Below are 18,324 nucleotides of genomic sequence, written 5' to 3' on the forward strand. Positions count from 1 at the left end.
ACATAAGGTGACCAAAGTACTGGAGTTTCAGCTTTAGCATCATTCCTTCCAAAGAAATTCCAGGGCTGATCTCCTTCAGAATGGACTGCTTAGGGCATCAATATTAGAGAAACACAAGGAGACTATGAGAAGTTTTGCTTCTTTTCTGTTCTCATCAAGAACGGAAAAGCTCTCTATGGAAGGGGCCCAGAAGGAAGACTATGTTTGTAAAAGGAGAAAGGGCATCAAGTGGCCAAATTGGGGGACAGCAAAGCAGAGGATCACCTTGCTGCAACACCTTTTCCTATAGGGAAGAGAGATACCTCTATTATTTTTTGGCAAATTCTCAAATTACACAGCTCTGCTTGCCTCTCTGACCTGTGTTAGCATCCAATCTGCAGTTTCAAATGAGGTTTTGCAAACCTGATGCCAATGGTTTTCTTCTCTGACATGAGATGCTCACCCCTATGTGCCAGTGGAGCTGTTAGCAGAATGGACAGAGCATCCTACCTCCTCCCAACCCTATTGCAACCTCTCCCGCCCTCAGGAAGACAGGCAGTGAGGACTGGGCAGATGGCAGCTCTCCTGGCTCCTGAGAAAGTAGTGAGGGACGCTGGTGGTGACTCAGGTGTGGGAGGCTGCTCGGGCTTGAGCAAACCTCATCTAATCCCACTGGCAACTGAGACCTAATGGTCGGCCACACAACGTCTGACCATTTCAGGCAACATAAACGGCCAGTTCCACCAGCCCCTCAGGCTACACAGAGGAGACTGGTGAGGGATGCTCAAAAGATACCTCGTCCTTCCTTTATCTCACAGCCCACTATCTTAGTTTATGATGCTTGTGGTTTGACCCTGAGCCTTTGGTCCATCCTGCTTGTAATTCTCAAAAGGTAAACAAGGCAGCTGCCTCCCCCTAGAAGATAAAGGAAGAGACTAGGAGTTCTTGGGGCCGAGAGGACTCCTCCACTTCCCTCAGACAGAGCACAGGGCATCAGTTACCAGTGCCCACTTCAGGATTTGGTTACCCTGCCCAGAAAGACACACTTTCAAACAAGCAGCCACGGCTCACAGCAATTTTTTAATGGTGACTGTTTCAGTCCAGAGGTAAAAAAACAGAGTGACTCCTCTTGAGCCTGCCCAGGAGATCAGGGATAATGAGGACTAATTTTAGCATGTTTGTTTGGCTTTTTCAGCAGCGGAGGGGAGCAGCAGCAGAAATACTGGCTCCTGGATCATTAAAGGGGCAAACACTTGAGAGGGGCATGGGCTCTCCTGGGGAGAAGCAGGATTCCTGGCTGCCAGCCGCCCGCCTGGGAGGACTAGCCCCCCCATCACCCCCAGGACAGACCTCGTTAGCTGAGAGCTCTCTCACCCCCTCTCTCTGTAGCTCTTCCAAGCCTCTTGAGCACTTTTAACTGTGCCCACCTACCTCCTGCCATTCCACGCAGGCATGTATTCCCCTTAGCGCTCTGCCCTCTTATCCATCAGAAAGAGGAGAAAGGAAGGGAGCCTCCTTGGGGAGCCTCTGCCACCAGGAAAGCCTGCGCCTCCCTCCCATGCCCTCTGCCCACACTCAGCTGCCCCAGCCCGGTGGCCCGGGGCAGAGAGGGGCCCTGGTACCCTGGCCTGGGAGCCTCTCTCTCTTCCTGGTACTAAGGGACAGCCCTGGGCCGCCTGCTCTCAGCTCACTCTTGGGCTTTGCAAGCGCTGCTGCTGCCACCATCAGGCAGATGTAGGAACTGCAGAGCTCACCTGGTTTTTAAGATCCCAAAACTTTCTGTTTAACGTTCCACCAGCTCTTGACCATTGTGGTCCTAAGACAAACACAGGCCCTCTCCCCACCAGACACACGGACCCAGTGTCTTATGCAAGACAAAGGCTTCAGAGTCCAGCTCCCCAAAGAAATGGCACTTCCTGTGATCGTGGGGTAGACTCCAGCATCCTTAAGCGAGGCACAGAAAAGTGCGGGCCCTCGAACGTGGAGAACAAAGCCACGGGGAGGTTAACTGGCAGTTGTTCTCCTTCTGTGACCAGGACAGTGGGGCAGGGAAGGAAGGCAGTCGCTCCCTGTGCAGCACTGGGACGGGCCCCCAGGAGACAACTCAAGTTCCTGTCCCCTGCACGCCTGCATGATGAGCCAGCCCGGCCCCATGTCACTCTGAAGCTGCCATAGCTCCCAGCATCGCCAAAGGTGACAGGTGGCCTGTCACACTGTGCCGGAGCTGCGACCCCCGTGACAGGTGCAGGTGGCTTACAGAGATGGGCACTGGCATGCAGGAGAGAACAGAAGGCCTGACTGTTTCTTGGGAGGGGTCAGTGGCTGCCAGAGGGTATATCTCTTGGCAGTGTTCCTGGTGACCCGATGGCTATTCAAGGCCTTGCTGGGAGAGGAAGAGCTTCCTATAGGGCAAGACCATACTTTAAACTCTCGGGGTCTTTCCTCTGTCCTCCGTGGGGGCGTCTCAGCTTCTGCTGTGGTGCGTGGTGAGGTGGGGGTGTCAGACGGACTGCTTTTTCTTTCTTTCACTTTTCCCCACATTTCATTTTTTTGGCCACACTCGTGGCATGCAGAACTTCCCTGACCAGGGATCGAACCTGTGCTTCGCTGCAGTGGAAGCATGGAGTCTTAACTGCTGGACTGCAAGGGAAGTCCATGTTTCAGTATTTCAATATTCATTCATCTCCTATGTGCTGAGTAGTATGTGACACACAGGGTATAAAAGAAATGGAGGTTTTAATCAACCAGCCTTGTGTTTGCTTTCGTTTTTGTCAGAACAGTCACAAAAGGAGTTTCCCAGGTAGCATCTCCTTGGTTGCTATTCAACCCAAAAGGCCAACCTGTCATTTCTCCCTGGCAAGAGAGGCCTGGAAACCTTGAACCCTCAAGGTAACGCTGAAAGTCAGACAAAGGAAGGGATCAACTCAGGAAGAGTCTGGAGTCAAAATAAGAGAGAGAGCTGCAACTTGGGGTCACGGTTCAAAGGTCAGCTTCCCAATTTCCATAGGGCACCCCCAATGCCTTCCTCTGTGCCTGGGCACTGAGGACTCACACAGGTTCTAAGAACATGGCTCATCTCAGGCCCCAGCTTAGCAGCCTTTCCTGCATCTGTCCATGTTGCTGATGCGGATCCACCAGCATCTTGAGATGCACGAAGGCTTCTGGACCACACAGTCAGCTGGATGGGGAGCCAGTGCGGTCAAGCAGCTGAACCTCTCCGAGGTTTATGACAATAGATGATTCTCACTGCTATCACGGTGACGAATGAAGTACCGCTTGTGGAAGGTCATGTGAAAACACTAAATTATCATCATTGTCATCCCGACCACCGTAATTATGGCCGCTGCTGCTGCGACCAACCACAACCCAAGGAATCTGTCTAGTACCTACAAGAAAATGAGCTGGACAAAGAGATCTGTAACACATCACAGACCTCCTAGATGGTAGAAGATGGTAGAAGAATGTATTGTCTAAATAGCTTGCTGTTAATAGATAATATTTAGGAACTCTTGGAATTCTGATGTCATCTAGGGCTGGAGGAAGCACAAGCTGGAATCAAGATTGCCGGAAGAAATATCAATAACCTCAGATATGCAGATGACACCACCCTTATGGCAGAAAGTGAAGAAGAACTAAAGAGCCTCTTGATGAAAGTGAAAGAGGAGACTGAAAATGTTGGCTTAAAACTCAATATTCAGAAAACTAAGATCATGGCATCCGGTCCCATCAGTTTAGTTTAATTCAGTTCAGTCACTCAGTCATGTCCAACTCTTTGCAACCCCATGAATTGCAGCATGCCAGGCTTCCCTGTCGATCACCAACTCCCGGAGTTACTTCATGGCAAATAGATGGGGAAACAGTGGCTGACTTTATTTTTCTGGGCTCCAAAATCACTGCAGATGGTGACTGCAGACATGAAATTAAAAGACGCTTACTCCTTAGAAGGAAACTTTTGACCAACCTAGACAGCATATTGAAAAGTAGAGACATTACTTTACCAACAAAGGTCCATCTAGTCAAGGCTATGGTTTTTCCAGTGGTCATATATGGATGTAAGAGTTGGGCTATAAAGAAAGCTGAGCACTGAAGAATTGATGCTTTTGAACTGTTGGAGAAGACTCTTGAGAGTCCCTTGGACTGCAAGGAGATCCAACCAGTCCATCCTAAAGGAGATCAGTCCTGGGTGTTCATTGGAAGGACTGATATTAAAGCTGAAACTCCAATACTTTGGCCATCTGATGCAAGGAGCTGACTCATTTGAAAAGACCCTGATGCTGGGAAAGATTGAGGGCAGGAGAAGAAGGGAACGACAGAGGATGAGATGGTTGGATGGCATCACTGACTTGATGGACATGGGTTTTGGTGGACTCTGGGAGTTGGTGATGGACAGGGGGGCCTGGCGTGCTGCGATTCATGGGGTTGCAAAGAGTCGGACACGACTGAGCGACTGAACTGAACTGAGTCTATTCTTCAATCTCCTTCATAGGAACCAACTCTTCCATTATCACTATTATTATTTGCCAGCAGGAGATTCACTTTAGTATTATTTTTACTGAAGTATGGTTGAATTACAATGTTGCATTAATTTCTGCTGTAGAGCAAAGTGATTCAGTTGTACGCACATATGCATTCTTTTTAGTATTCTTTTCTATTAGGGACTCTGGACATTGAATATAGTTCTCTGTGCTATACAGTAGATCCTGCTGTCCCTGCTGACTCCTCCATTTCTGATGGCCCGAATGCCAGTCTGAGCCTTTCAGGAGACACTAGGGTTAGCTGTGGACACTCTTGGAGGTGTCACGGTCTCCTTCCTGCACAATGATGCAGGGTTTGGCTTCACCCCTGAGCTTGTCCTGCCAGCACCACCTCCCCCCGCCCTGTCGTTTCCTGAAGAGAACAGACCAGAGTGTAAAACACGCGGGTGGACCTGATGACGTTCTTTACTCTTGAATGAAAGGTTACTTGCTGCTAGAGATCGGTAAGCATTTCTAACCTCTGAGTACAATCATTTAGCTTGTAACCTTGCTGCCCGCAAAGCCAGGGAAGCTTAGCTGCCTCTTAAGAAGAGGAAAGAAATCCCTGGCAGACTGTCCCCAGGCACCTCTTGCTTGTCTCATCCTGTCTCAGTCTCCCTTTTTTATTTACCATTCGTCCTCAGGCTGCCTCCACCTCAACCTAGCCTGCCAGGGGCCCCAGAAACTGGAAACCCTCATTCCTGGCACAGTCCGTCCGACTGACAGTCCAGTGTGTAGTTGACCATCCCTGCTTCTGCCTTCTCCATGGTCCCATCCACATTCTTTATCCAGTCCTTTACTATGCATCTACCTACTACCCTTCTCTGCCTTCCCTCTAGAATCTAGACCAACAGTGAAAGTCATAACTTCCCACTTATTCTCTTGCTCACTTGTCCATCCTTTTACACATTACCATGTAGGAAGATGAGTGAGCGTATTTCCATTCAATTCTCCATTTTTAAGCCCCTTGTGAAACACAGGGAGTACCAAGAAAGATAACATGTTGATCCCTCTCTTTTTTTTTTTTTTTGTCCATTGAACCCATAGTATAGAGAGGACTACAACCACTAATGATTTTTCTAAAGAATAGACTTAATGCTGACAAGCCATCCTCAAAATGTTTAGCGCGGTATTCACGACCATTCACAAGCTTCCTCATCACACAGCATCCCAGCCCCCAAGTAAACCACTACTTCTGAACCCTGACATGCCTGTCCTACCTTCTGACTTGTGCACACTCTCTGAGGTACCACCTGGGACCCTCTTTCTTTGCAGCATCGGAAGAACCCTAGACATCTTTTACGATCAATTCACCTCCTCTGCGAAGCCTTTGTTAACACCTTCAGACAACCCCGCTGTTCTCAGAACACTCTGACTGCTCTGAGCTGTTGAACTGTAATGACAAGTCCAACTGTCTGCTCCCCGACTAGTCTGAGAGCTCCCCTGGGGCAGAAACACACCCTCAGTCATCTTCCCATCAAAAGCCCCTGGCACAGTGCCCACCATACAGTAGGCCCCCAACGAGGGCTGGCTGAGTGGACAGGATGGAGCTTTGGTGTCATACAAAGGTGCTTCATCACAAAGGAAGGAGAAAGAAACGAGGCCCTCTGAGACCCAGACTGCATGGAGCCCCCGGGGAAGAGTGTACAAAGGCGAAAATGATGTTTGGTAGTCATTGCTGCAACTGTCAGCACCAGATTTCAAATTCTTGTCTTCTAGACATTCGTTAGAAAGAATGTGAACTTGCAACATCTGTCCAGTGAACACAGGCCAAGTAAGCAGACCATCGAGATAATCCGGCCTGATGCGCACACCTCCTTTTTCAATAGTGACAAATGCATGCCATGGCAGCATTTGTTTCAGTCATCAAATAAACAACCTCAGGCAAAATCTCCTTCACTTTGCCCATGAGGACAGTAACACCAGGTGGAAGATTAGAGGGAAAGCTCATCTCCCATTTCAGGAAAATGGCTGATGTGTTGTTAAGCCCTGGACATCACTACATTTTAGCAGTAAGTGTTGTATGTGTGTGTGTGTGGACCGGGAGTTCCTGGATGGGAGTAGGCTTGAAGTGGGCATGGTAAGGCTTCTGGACTCCTAGGAAAAATCTCTCTGTGGAATGTCAGGAGGTGTCTACATTTGGCTCCTCCCTTGCCTTAATATCCAGCCAAGAGATGGATGAATGTCCGTCTCCCAGACTCCATGTCCCAGCCAGGCTGCAACACAAGACTTCTGTAAGGAGCAGCAGTCGCTCCTGCTGGCCACTATTTCCATGGTTTTAACTCGTTACCAGTGTGCCCAGGGAAAGCTGACATTTATTTAATCCTCATAGTGGTATTGACTGTGTACTCACGGAAACACTGTATGCTTACGGAACACATTTGTTTCCAAGCAGCTTATGCTAAATTGCAGTGATATAAAGGAAACACTTAACTAATATTGACATTTACTGACTTCTAAAAGTATACAGCCAGAATATGCACTTTTACCATTGACAGAGGAAGAAAAGGGGGAAAAAAGCATCATATTTGATCCTTAGCTCTTTCAGTGGGTTAGAAGTAAAAAGCTAATGTTAAATATGGTGGTGGAGATCCCCAGTCTATGCAACTGTGTGCGTTCTGTTTACTCCTCAAGCTGAGCATAAAGTGGGACCTAGCGTTCTTTGCCCGCATGTGACAGAAGTATACCAGTGATCCATAAGGCATCTATATTCTGATTTGATGGGCTCACCGAACAGGCTTCCCCCAGGGAAAAGGAGATGACACACGATGACATACAGAGCTGTATACCATCTCAATGCAGTAGACGCGGCATCATTCCCCTAACTGGAAACAAAATCCCACTCCATTTGGAATACTGGGCGAAGTCATCACAGCCTGGCACAGGATGCTGGCAGGCTTAGCTCCTTGCTCCCTTGTGGACAGTGGTGACGTGATATGAAACTTGCCGGTGCAGATGTCCCCAGGGCAGCAGCTCCACGGATGCTGGGGAGCCCACTGACTTTGAGGGATCACTGAGGCCCCAATTATTCTGCTTGGAGAACCACCAATATGGTCAAGATTGGCACAGTGGTGAGAGTCCCTGTATGCATTTCAGCAAGTTTCTGGTCTTGCTGATCTCCTCCAATTAGAACAGGCCTATTCCTGGTGGGGAGGGGGGCAGCAGTGGAATTCAGGGTCCCATTATTTCTAGACTGACCTTGATTTAAAAGGCCTGCACTGATTTTTCACCCAAAAGACATCTCAGCATCTTAGACGGATAAGGACAACAGCTGAGAAATGATGCTTAAGTCCATGTAAACCCCTCCCCCCACCAATTACCCAGAGACCCTAAAATGAATGCTCCTGACCCTCCTCCCCAATCCTCCATCACAGGCAATTTTCTTTCCTCGTTCATGTTTCCAAAACAGTTTATCTTTTTATCTCCTTGGAAGAAAAGTACTCTGCAAATCAAAGGAATCATTAGTATTGTTATTATTTTGCTATTGAAATCTCTTGAATTCACTAGGGATTATTCATGTGCTTTTTTGGGGCTGCAAACATAATGCCGCCTAAGTCACCCCCACTGGGCTGAACAAAAAAGAAAAATTGCATCTTCAGGCACACTGCCCTGTTCCACCCGGTCCCCTGCTGGCCCTGGCTCCTACCAACACAGGCGCACCAGGCAGAGGGCTGCTTGGTGGCAAGCCTGGCTCACTGCTGCCATGTTCCAGGCAAGATCTGTCTCTGTAACCCCAGAGGGAGGCCCCTGTGGGATCCTAAGTGCAGTGTGAAGGCCCTGACCCCAGCCCACGCCCCTCTCCCCCTGGGATATTTCTCCTCCCTTCTCTATAGGTCTGGCTGGCAGCTGAGAACTCCCCACCAGGCAGCAGACACCGTGACCACCCCCAGACCCAACAGACATGCCCAAGTCCCCGTCACCCAGGATGTCTCTGAAAGAAGAAGTGGTCCCACACCCTTGGCATCTGTGCATTGACTCTACCCCTCTAGACAAGCCATCAGACCACTTGGGGTGCCCATGGGGGAAGCCTCACACTTATTCCTTGCCCCATCCTTTGTTCTATGACATTTCTGGGTAATGATAAATGTTTCCAAAGTTGCTGCTCACTCCCAGTTTCCTTTTCTAACGCCTTCTCAGCCTGTACCCCCAGCGTCTCCTCCATACTCCTGGCTGCCTCAGACATGCTCATGCTGTTTTCTAAGCCTCCCCACCAAGGGAGTTTCTTGCCAGTTGAAGCCTCTGGCCCTTGCTCCTCTGTTCTCATGCTTCCTGTCAGCCCCAGCCTGGCCCCCTTCATCCGGGCCCCTCTCTCTTCTCACACCCTATTTTACCCTCTCTCTGCATGTCGCTCTTCTATTTCCCTGGAGATTCGCATCACCAAGAACCTCTGCCCCTCTGATGGCCATCTGACAGCCCTTCTGGTGATTTCTGCCAGCAAGTCAGGACAGCAAGTGGTTGAGAATCTTCCCAACAGGAAGATGGCACCCCGGATTAATCCTCAACTTAGAGATGCCACTGATGGGCAAGTGCAAGTTTTCGCTTTTGCCCCAAAACATCCAGAGCAGCACGGCGCACACACAAAGCCAATAAGAGAATGGACTCCCGAGAATTAGAACTTTCAGACCCATCAAGTCACCAGGCAGGACAGGACACTCTGGGATGCTAGAGCAAAGCGTCACAGAGCAGGCAAGAGGGCGTGTTTCCTAGGAGCGGCCGAAGTAGGAGGCGCTGAGTCTGTACCACCACATGTTCCCTGAACAGTCTCAGAACCTGAGATCTGACAGGAAGCAGGGTGTCCCCAGTCCTGCTGGGACATCGTCCCTCTAAAGACATTTACAATGTGGACGTGCAGGCTGGATGGGCCAGGTCTTGAAGATGAAGGAGGGCAGAGAAGGAAATCGTGGTGGGCAAACCAAAATGATAAAGGGAAAGACAGAGCGAGTTCCAAGCGCGTGGATGACAAGAGAATCAATTCCTTTTCACCCAGGGGCAGAACATGCTTCTTCTCTGCGGGAGGCAAATTGTGCTGTGACATTATCCCTCTCTGTATGGAGCATGCCGTCCTGACAGCGGAGGAAGAGGCAGCCCCAGCAAGGGAGAAACCCACAAACAGCAGTCGCTGACACCTCTCCACTGCCTTGTGGGGAGCTGGGCCCGGGGACACCAGCTGGGCGGGAACAGAGGCATGCCATTTGGCTTTTCTACGGCCACCTCAAGAGTGGCCAACACATACTTAATCTCAATCTATCTGAAAAGCCCAAAGTTTACAAGATTAGGGGTATAGTATATCACTAACATAAATGATACCCAAATTTCACTCTCTAAAGAGGGGGTATGAAAAAAAAGTAACGTTGAATAGATATTCGACAAACTAAAAGAGAAAGGAGGATTGAAATGACTCTAAGAGTTGACTTAAGTGTTTTGCTTTTAAAGTCTTCGGAGTGCTGTTTGGAGCATCCCCTCTGTATGGGACACATGAGAGTTGTTTCCAGTGACTCCAGAATGACATGCAGGTTCCCATTGTGAGAGGCGTGGGACAGCAGACGGATGTGTCAATAGAGGGCCACAGAAAGCCCTTAAAAGAGCCCTGGGCATTTGTTTTCTCCAAGTCGAGGGCCATCCCTGAGTCTCAGCACATTTCCTTGGAAAGCATCCCGGGAGGAAGGCACGCAGGAAGTGGCATCTGATGGCGTGGCTCAGTGTGTGTGTCGGGTGGGGTGCAACCACAGTCAGGGGGATGAGAGAGGGCATCACTCAGAGCCTGGGGAGGGGGGCTAGTCCCCTAGTGGCCTGTTGAAAGTGGATATGCTCTATCTGATACCTTGATAAATATATGGCACCAGGCAGGGGTTGGCATAGTATATGCCTTAAGCATACATGGGTAGAGGGTCAAATAGAACTCTCTGGGGAATTCACAAGACTACAAACAACATCCACATTCACATCAATGCCCCCGATCAAGTCAAAAGATCTTCTATCCCAGTGAAGTCCATTAAATGCTGTCCCACTTGATCCTTCATTCCTGCAGTCAGACACGGTCAACTCAAGGACCCTACCGTACAACGTTCAGTAGTGTAGAGGGTTCTCATTGGCCAGGTCCACTTAGGTCTCCTTGTCTTTCTTTAGACCTGCTCTGGAGTCCAGGAATTCTCCAGAATTCCCTGTTCTGGAGTCCTGTGGACTATGCACCTACCATCTGGTAGGGTGGGCAAAGCTGGCCAAGCTCAGAATAGTCAGGAAGAGCAAGAAACTCTGAACTGCACGATGCTGTGGTTCCTTCCCACTGCCCTCGGGGATAAGAGTAGAAGAAACAGAGCATTTAATCTCCATATATTTAAAGATTTATATGAGCAGCTCAAAAAATAGCTCCATACCCAGAAAAAAATAAGCAAAATAGAAGATGGACGCTGCGATGATTCCAATAGTCAGAGAACCACTTAGACAGCTACAGGCTTCTTGTGTCAACCTAGAGGAGAGTCTCAGCTCAACCTTCTAGCACAATCAGTGGGCACAGTAAAACGTGCAATGGTCCGGGGAGCCTGGCTGTGGGACGGCCAGTTAGATCCTCTATTTGGGGATTCTACATGCAACTTCCTGAGTGAGTGAATGGTAAGAGGTAAACGAGGAGAGAGAGCATGTGTGCTGCTGTGTATGTGTATCCATAAGTGAGCACAAACACATTCAAGAAGGAGGGTCATCTCCCCAAGTGGTAATAGAACCCAAATTGTTTCTATACCAGTGTTCTGAGATAGTCCTTATTCATTCAGCCTGAAAACTCTGGGGAAGGCAATTTATCTTCCTGCTGTTGTAGAGAGCCCTGGTGAGAGGCAACACAACCACATGAATACATGAGTGTGTGTGTGTGCATGTGTGTGAGTGTGTACATCAGGATTATATACAATCAGGGACACATGCACACCCAGGTGGGGGAAGGGCCCCCAGGTTAAATCAGGAGGGTCAGAAGCAAAGTTTGACAAGGGGGAAATCTGCAGTGACCACAAGCACCAGCGGAGGAGCCGGGAAGGAGGCATGGGTTTCAGCTTTCATCAGGGGGAGGCATGGAGACATGCTGTTTACTTGCAAAGCCAGCCACCCATAGCGGTGCTGTGCTTTCTGGAAAACTTTTACCCTTCATTTAATCAACAGATGGATGTGCTCTGTTGTGGATTTTTCTGAGAGAGTCCTGTTCCTCCCAGAGCTGTGCTGGCTGGCACAAACGCCGCCTCAGATGGCAGAGACAGCGGCCGGCATTCCAGGAGAGGGGAAAGGAAGCGGCTGACTAGTCCCTCAAACTCAATTCCACAGGTGACTCCGGATGCTGCTGGCTATGAGGGCACTCTCGCCATCCTTTTCTGGAACAGTCCTCCCCTCCCTCCACGGCTACTGGCCCAGGCTGCTTTCAGGGGCAGGGAGCCCAAGGGGGCCAAGTTCTTTTGGGAAAGTCCATCGACTTCTCTGCCACTACTAAGCTGCAGAGAGGAAGCGTCTGCACCAGGGGGAGGGGGGCGGATTTCATTTTCTGCCCTGAAATCTAACGCCGTGTAGGACTCAGAATGCACTCTTATTCAGAGAAGCGGATGACACGCAATGAAACTCTTTAGAAGCTTTCCCCCAAAACTGCACATCACCCCCACGCTCCATTCGGTCATCGCAGCCCCCTCCGCACGCCTTCCCTTCCGAATACATCCGTGCAAGGCAGACCTTCCTCGAGCTGAAATAGCCACCTCAACAGAGCTCTCCTTCTCGACCCTCTCCTTCTCCAACCGGCGTCTGGAGGAGAGGAGGCGCCCAGAAGTTCAGAACCGCACCGCACGGCCACAGAGATGCCGCCTAATTAACATACAGGGAGCATAAAGAACTCATTTGCATTGGAGAGTTTGAGCTGGATGTTGACAAGTGAGGGGAGAAAGTCACCCTCCCTCCCCACCCGCAGCCCTGCCTTCCGAAGGAAAATAAACAGTACCATTTTGTTGCATTTTCAAAGGCAAAGAGGCGATGCCAGTGCCTCTCGGCCGGGCACCGGGAGACGCATCCATCAGTCCGAGTTCCCAAAGCCTGCCCACAATTTCTGCCCGCAGCCCTGACAACCCAGCCGACTTTCTTTGCAACTCCGGGCGGCGCACGGGTCCTACCTTGGCTGAAGAGGAAGAAGCACACGAAGAGCAGGTCGAGCTGGAAAGGTCTCATTCCTCCGCGCGCCGAGGGGAAGCCGGTGGGGCAACTTGGGTTCGCGGTGAGTTTCTCCTGCTGGGCGGATCGCGGTGCTGCTCAGCCTCCGCCGCGGTCCTCCCGGGTTCGCGCCGACCATCTGTCTGTCTGTCCGTCGGTCCCTCCGGGTGGCCTGGGGCTCCGTGCCTCGGGGGATCCGCAGCCCAGACGAGGCAAGTTGCCTGTTTTCTAGCCTCCTCGGGAAGCCGGGCTCGTCAGCGACGTCCCCTCTCGGAGCAGCTCCATCCTCTGGCGCTCGGCATCCGAGGCACCCAGCTTCCTCCGGCGGCTCCTCCCACAGCCAGCGCGCGAGCGAGCCAGGGAGCGAGTGACGAGTGACAGAAGGGCTCCTTTCACTGAAGCTGGGGCGGGGGGAGAGGGAGGGGAAACGGGGCATAATTAAAGAGGAAACACTCGGAGAAAGGCGATCTTTGCAAAAAAGGAGGGTGTGCTGGTGGTGGCGGGGGGAGGCTCCTTTCTTTCTTTCCTTCTCTTTCTCCCCCTCCATGGGGGGAAATTCAGCTTTTGTCACCATCACTGACCAAAAGGCATTTTGAACAGGGAGCGGAGCTGAGACTTTTTGTCCACAGGACATAATGTTGTTTAAAGGAGTGAAGTGAAGGATGGCTGGATGTACCTAGCCTCAGTATAACAATATGCCTGCCTTGACTTTGCACGGGGTGGGGTGGGGGGCTCGGGGGTGTCCACCTTTCTCCAGGAAGGACTCGGCCAGTATGTGCAGCGGGAGTCTCCGAGTTGGGGAAGAGATAAGCGTGGTTTGCATTTTTGAGACTTTCCTAGGAGGGGGGCTCAGTAATAAAATGGGGATGTTTGCACCTTGGTTTTGCTTTGCGATACTGCTAGAAAACAAAATGAAGGAACTAGAGGGAAAACAGGTAAATGGGTGACACATGCCCCTTGATTATTATTATCCTGGTTTGTGCATTTCCTACCAAGGATGGGGAGCTGCCTGGTTTTACATTTGGAAGCTCTCCTGTAAGGAGCGCTCCATCCCTCTGTGTCTTTTTTCCAAGAGGTGCTGTGAATCCTACTGCGAAGGAGAGGCCAAGGTCATAGGCAGTGCCTCCTAAGAACCTTCAGGTCTTTTTTTTACCTGTCACCAAACTCACATTCAAATCAAACTCTATTTCCTCCCGGATATCAAAGCAAATTTATCTAGGTCTATTTACTTGATAGACATTTAGCTATGCCTGGTATAAGCAGGGCATTGGGGGAAATAAAATTGCAGGCAGAGTCCATGCCTTCAGGAGCTCGTAATTTAGTGTGGAACACCTATAACTATGAGGACAGTTACAAATCAGAGAACACACCTAACTATAAGGATAGTTACAAAGCAACATATAAAAATGTACAGCAGTATGCAGAAAAAGGGGGGTAATGAATAATGAGAGGGAAATGGAAGATGCTTCCTTGATTAGTGCCGCACAATTATAAAATCAGTCATTACTTTCATCTGTCACTGGACCCTGGGGAGGTCTTTGGGGAAACTCTTAGCTTATAAGTATTACGTATTTGGGGGACTTTGCTGATTGCAAGATACATTCTAACTCCAAATTTCCATGTGGATCTTAACTTTTTAAAAAATGCATCCCTTAGTATTTATGAACAAGAAAGAGAGAGGGGGCACCCGTGAAAGTGTGTGCTAGTAGGAGCTGACATCTGGTTGTTGACATCAAAGGTCTACAAATTAGTAGGTGTCTGCTCTGTTGACTCTTCTATTCTTCACTTAATAGTTTATTTAACTGCATTCCTTAGAGGCTGTTAAACATATCAAAGGGAAATTTGTAAGCAAGCTTTGGTGGGGGGGAAATGCTTAGCAAAGGAAACTAAGAGGACCCAAAAGAGGCACCCCATCAGGTAAACTGCAAACAAGGTATCTAAATAAAGTGTCAGCACTGCCTTAGTCCAGGGACTTGCTATAACAGACAATGCAACAAAACAGAAGAGTCAATCAGGAAACACAAGCAAAAGATGAACAATAATTCTGAATAACATGTCAAATAACATATCAAAGGTGAAAACACAGCACGAATAGAAACGTGCTTTTACTGGGAGCTTTTCATTGAATCTATGCAGGCAGGAAGAAATTTCAGGTCTGGGCATCATTCTTTAGGCCAACCTTGCTGTGAGTAAGACAAATAATTACAGAATATAGGTTGCACCTTACAAAGCAACATTTGATGTTTTAACTGACATTCATCCTTTAAGCTGTTGTTAATTCTGATTGCTAATTCCTAAGTGGCCTGGGGCCCAGACTTGCTTAATTCGGACCCAGAAGGAAATAAATACTAGGAACCAAGGTCAGGAGCCCTGGGTCATGACCTGTGCAATCCACGGAAATCAGGCTCACATACAGGCACCTGCAACCCACACACACTAACTCTGGATCAGGAAAAGAGGGTTGAGGGAGATTCCGAGGTAGGGAGTGCCTGGTTTCCCTCACCCCCTGGTCCCTGTGGTTGGCCTCCTGACTCTCGGTCTGGCTTCGGTCCCCCACGCCCACCCCAGCCAGCTGGGCCTGTTCCCTCCTCCAGCCCCTCTGTCCCCGCTGCCCCTCAGCCTCCGGTCTCCGGCAGAAAGGGAAAAACGCTTGGATTAAGTGGTGAGCTGCCTGCCTCTAAAAGGGCCAGAAGGCGTTTCAAGCCTGCGTGCCGGAAAAACCACGGGCAGTCTTCAGCAGCCACCACGTGGGGCAGCGAGAACCACAGCGGTACCTGCAGGACTCACAGCCGGCCGGGCTCTGGCGCCAGCCCCGACGGCGGCCCCGCCACCTCCGCCCGGGCTGGTCCTCGGCCTCACCTCCTCCGGGGGCTCGATTAACCTCCTGGCGCTGTTAGGTGCCTGCGTGCAGTTCGCCGGCTAGGAGGGAGCGGGGGAGACCGGCAGCGAGGAGCACTGCTCCACCTGATGGAGAAGCGCGGAGTCTTAGACCTCCGAGCGCCGCGAGGGGAGGGGGCCGGGGGAGGACGCCCGCCGCCCCCGCTGGAAACCTCGGCGTCCGGAGTCTCCGGGCTTGGCCCTAGGAGGTGGAGACCCTAAAGAGGCAGCAGAAAACCAGCACTTGAACAACTGCTCGAATTCTTGTTCTTTGCCCATCTGGGCTCCGGGTCTCGGTTGCGCCCACCGCGCGAACCCGGGCCCCTCGCCAGCAGGTGGCATCATCTCCAGTGTTTCTTCACCTGGCGCAGAACCCGAGGCTGTCGTGGTCAGTCTCCAGCCCCTCCTTCGGGCCTTCAAGGCCAAGTGCAGTCTCTTTTGAACCCCCACCCCAGTCGAGCGGGATCTCCCTTCGGAGAATGAGGGCTGGCTCCGGAGCTGCTCTCCGGCCAGTATGTTTCAGAAGGGTAGATCTCTGGACAGCTTCCAAACCCTGCTCGTCTGCTTTCTGAGTTCTGGGCCAGAGAGTGAGGCAGGAGTGTCCCAGCACCGCTGATTAGTACCCCAAACCCTTGAGAATCCAGACACTGCCTCATCACCACTTTCCGTGACTTTCCTCCTGGCTCTTCGTCCAGTGTCTCTAATGTTTATTATTCCCTCCATTTGTGCAAAGGCCTGTTTGCGCTACTTAATAAAGATGGGTGGAATGAATACATGAATTTCTGTTCTTGGAAAGTTTGCCCTCTAGTTGGGGAGAAGCATATGCACAGGTGCATCCAGGGAACGAAATTATGAACCATCTCATTGACTTTTTAGGCTTCCCTAGTGGCTCAGTGGTAAAGAATCCACCTGCCAATGCAGGAGACATAAGAGATTCCTGGGTAGGGAAGATCCCCTGGAGGAGGAAATGGCAACCCACTCCAATATTCTTGCCTGGACAATCCCATGAACAGAGGAACCTGGTGGGCTACAGTCTATGGGGTTGCAAAGACTTGGGCATGACTTAGCAACTAAACAACAACAACATTGGCTTTTTAACAAGACAGGTTTTGCCCTGGAGGTCATCTGTCAGGTGCAATCCCTTCTTGTGGGGTCATTCTGGGTTCACTTGCCTGAGGCCCTACAGGAAGCTGGAGGGCTGAGATGCAATACAGGGCCAGTATCTTCTGCCTGAGTTTCAAATGGCTGCCCCCCCCCCCCCCCCATCTCCTGCAATTCTTGTGCAGTGCATGTAAATTACCTTCCTGTGTTTACCAGGGGCCCTTACCACGAAGGAGAAGGAGAGGCAGTTTTATGAGAGGGGCCATCATCAAGGGTGGAGAATTTCCTGTTTAATGCCTCCGTGTTATTTGTTGCACAGATACATTATAAACCACATTTCCTTTTGTTTTTCTTAGATCCTGCCAGTGCTGGTTCAAACCTCCTTGTCCAGGGATTTAAACTCATTTTGAACAGGCTCCTCCTGGGAGTTCCCAGTAACCTGACCCTCCCTTCCTGGGTGAGTTAATAAGGGCTGGAAGCTACATATACTTGCAGAGACCAAATGGGCTTCCAAGGTTCTCCCTGGGTGGCAGCCTGTCTGACCTGGGCGGTCACAATCTTTCAGCCTATTTCTCTTTCATTTATCTGAACGAAATTTCTGGCTTACATCTGTGTAGGTGGATTATAAGACTTTAACCCCTGTGCACTGTGGTTAGTCTCTCTGCACTGCTCTGGAAAGGCCCCCAAGAACTTGTTTTTCAGCTTTCAGAAGCATCCCCAAAGGGCAGGACCTGTCTGTGGCACTGATTCACCCAAGGCCAGGCCTGAGAGAGAGGTCAGGGGCAAGCTTTTGGACCCGGGCTCTGGCCTGGGCACTGCTATGTTTTGCAACCATTTAATAAACCTTGATGAAGGTGAAAGTGGAGAGTGGAAAAGTTGGCTTAAAGCTCAACATTCAGAAAACAAAGATCATGGCATCTGGTCCCATCACTTCATGGCAAATAGATGGGGAAACAGTGGTAACAGTGTCAGACTTTATTTTGGGGGGCTCCAAAATCACTGCAGATGGTGAATGCAGCCATGGAATTAAAAGACACTCCTTGGAAGGAAAGTTATGACCAACCTAGATAGCATATTCAAAAGCAGGGACATTATTTTGCCAACAAAGATTTGTCTAGTCAAGGCTATGGTTTTTCCAGTGGTCATGTATGGATGTGAAAGTTGGACTGTGAAGAAAGCTGGGCGCCAAAGAATTGATGTTTTTGAAATGTGATGTTGGAGAAGACTCTTGAGAGTCCCTTGGACTGCAAGGAGATCCAACCAGTCCCTTCTAAAGGAGATCAGCCCTGGGTGTTCTTTGGAAGGAATGATGCTAAAGCTGAAACTTCAGTACTTTGGCCACCTCATGCGGAGAGTTGACTCATTGGAAAAGACTCTGATGCTGGGAGGGATTGAGGGCAGGAGGAGAAGGGGACGACAGAGGATGAGATAGCTGGATGGCATCACCGACTCAATGGACATGAGTTTGGGTGAACTCCGGGAGTTGGTAATGGACAGGGAGGCCTGGCGTGCTGCGATTCATGGGGTCGCAAAGAGTCAGACACGACTGAGCGACTGAACTGAACTGAACTGAATAAACCTGGGCATATCCTGCTTTATCTATGAAATAAAACAATGGCTCTCTGGGATCCCTCCCAATCCTAAAATCCTGTTGTCTGTTTTCCAGAACCCACACCTTTCAGCC

General features: G+C 50.1%; 1 protein-coding gene across 2 annotated transcripts in view; it reads right to left on the minus strand.

Annotated features, from left to right (window-relative positions):
- The window catches only part of KIRREL3 (kirre like nephrin family adhesion molecule 3), a 603,489-nt gene extending 590,449 nt beyond the window's left edge, over positions 1 to 13,040 (minus strand). For both annotated transcript variants that reach the window (XM_070365160.1, XM_070365159.1), the window contains exon 1: positions 12,626 to 13,040. In XM_070365160.1, coding sequence (XP_070221261.1) covers positions 12,626 to 12,680 — 55 coding nt within the window. In that variant the 5' untranslated portion in view covers positions 12,681 to 13,040. The remainder of the gene's footprint in view (positions 1 to 12,625) is intronic.
- Between the last annotated feature and the right edge of the window lie 5,284 nt (positions 13,041 to 18,324).

Source organism: Bos mutus, chromosome 29 (genome assembly GCF_027580195.1).
Source record: "Bos mutus isolate GX-2022 chromosome 29, NWIPB_WYAK_1.1, whole genome shotgun sequence".
Classification (NCBI taxonomy): domain Eukaryota; kingdom Metazoa; phylum Chordata; class Mammalia; order Artiodactyla; family Bovidae; genus Bos; species Bos mutus.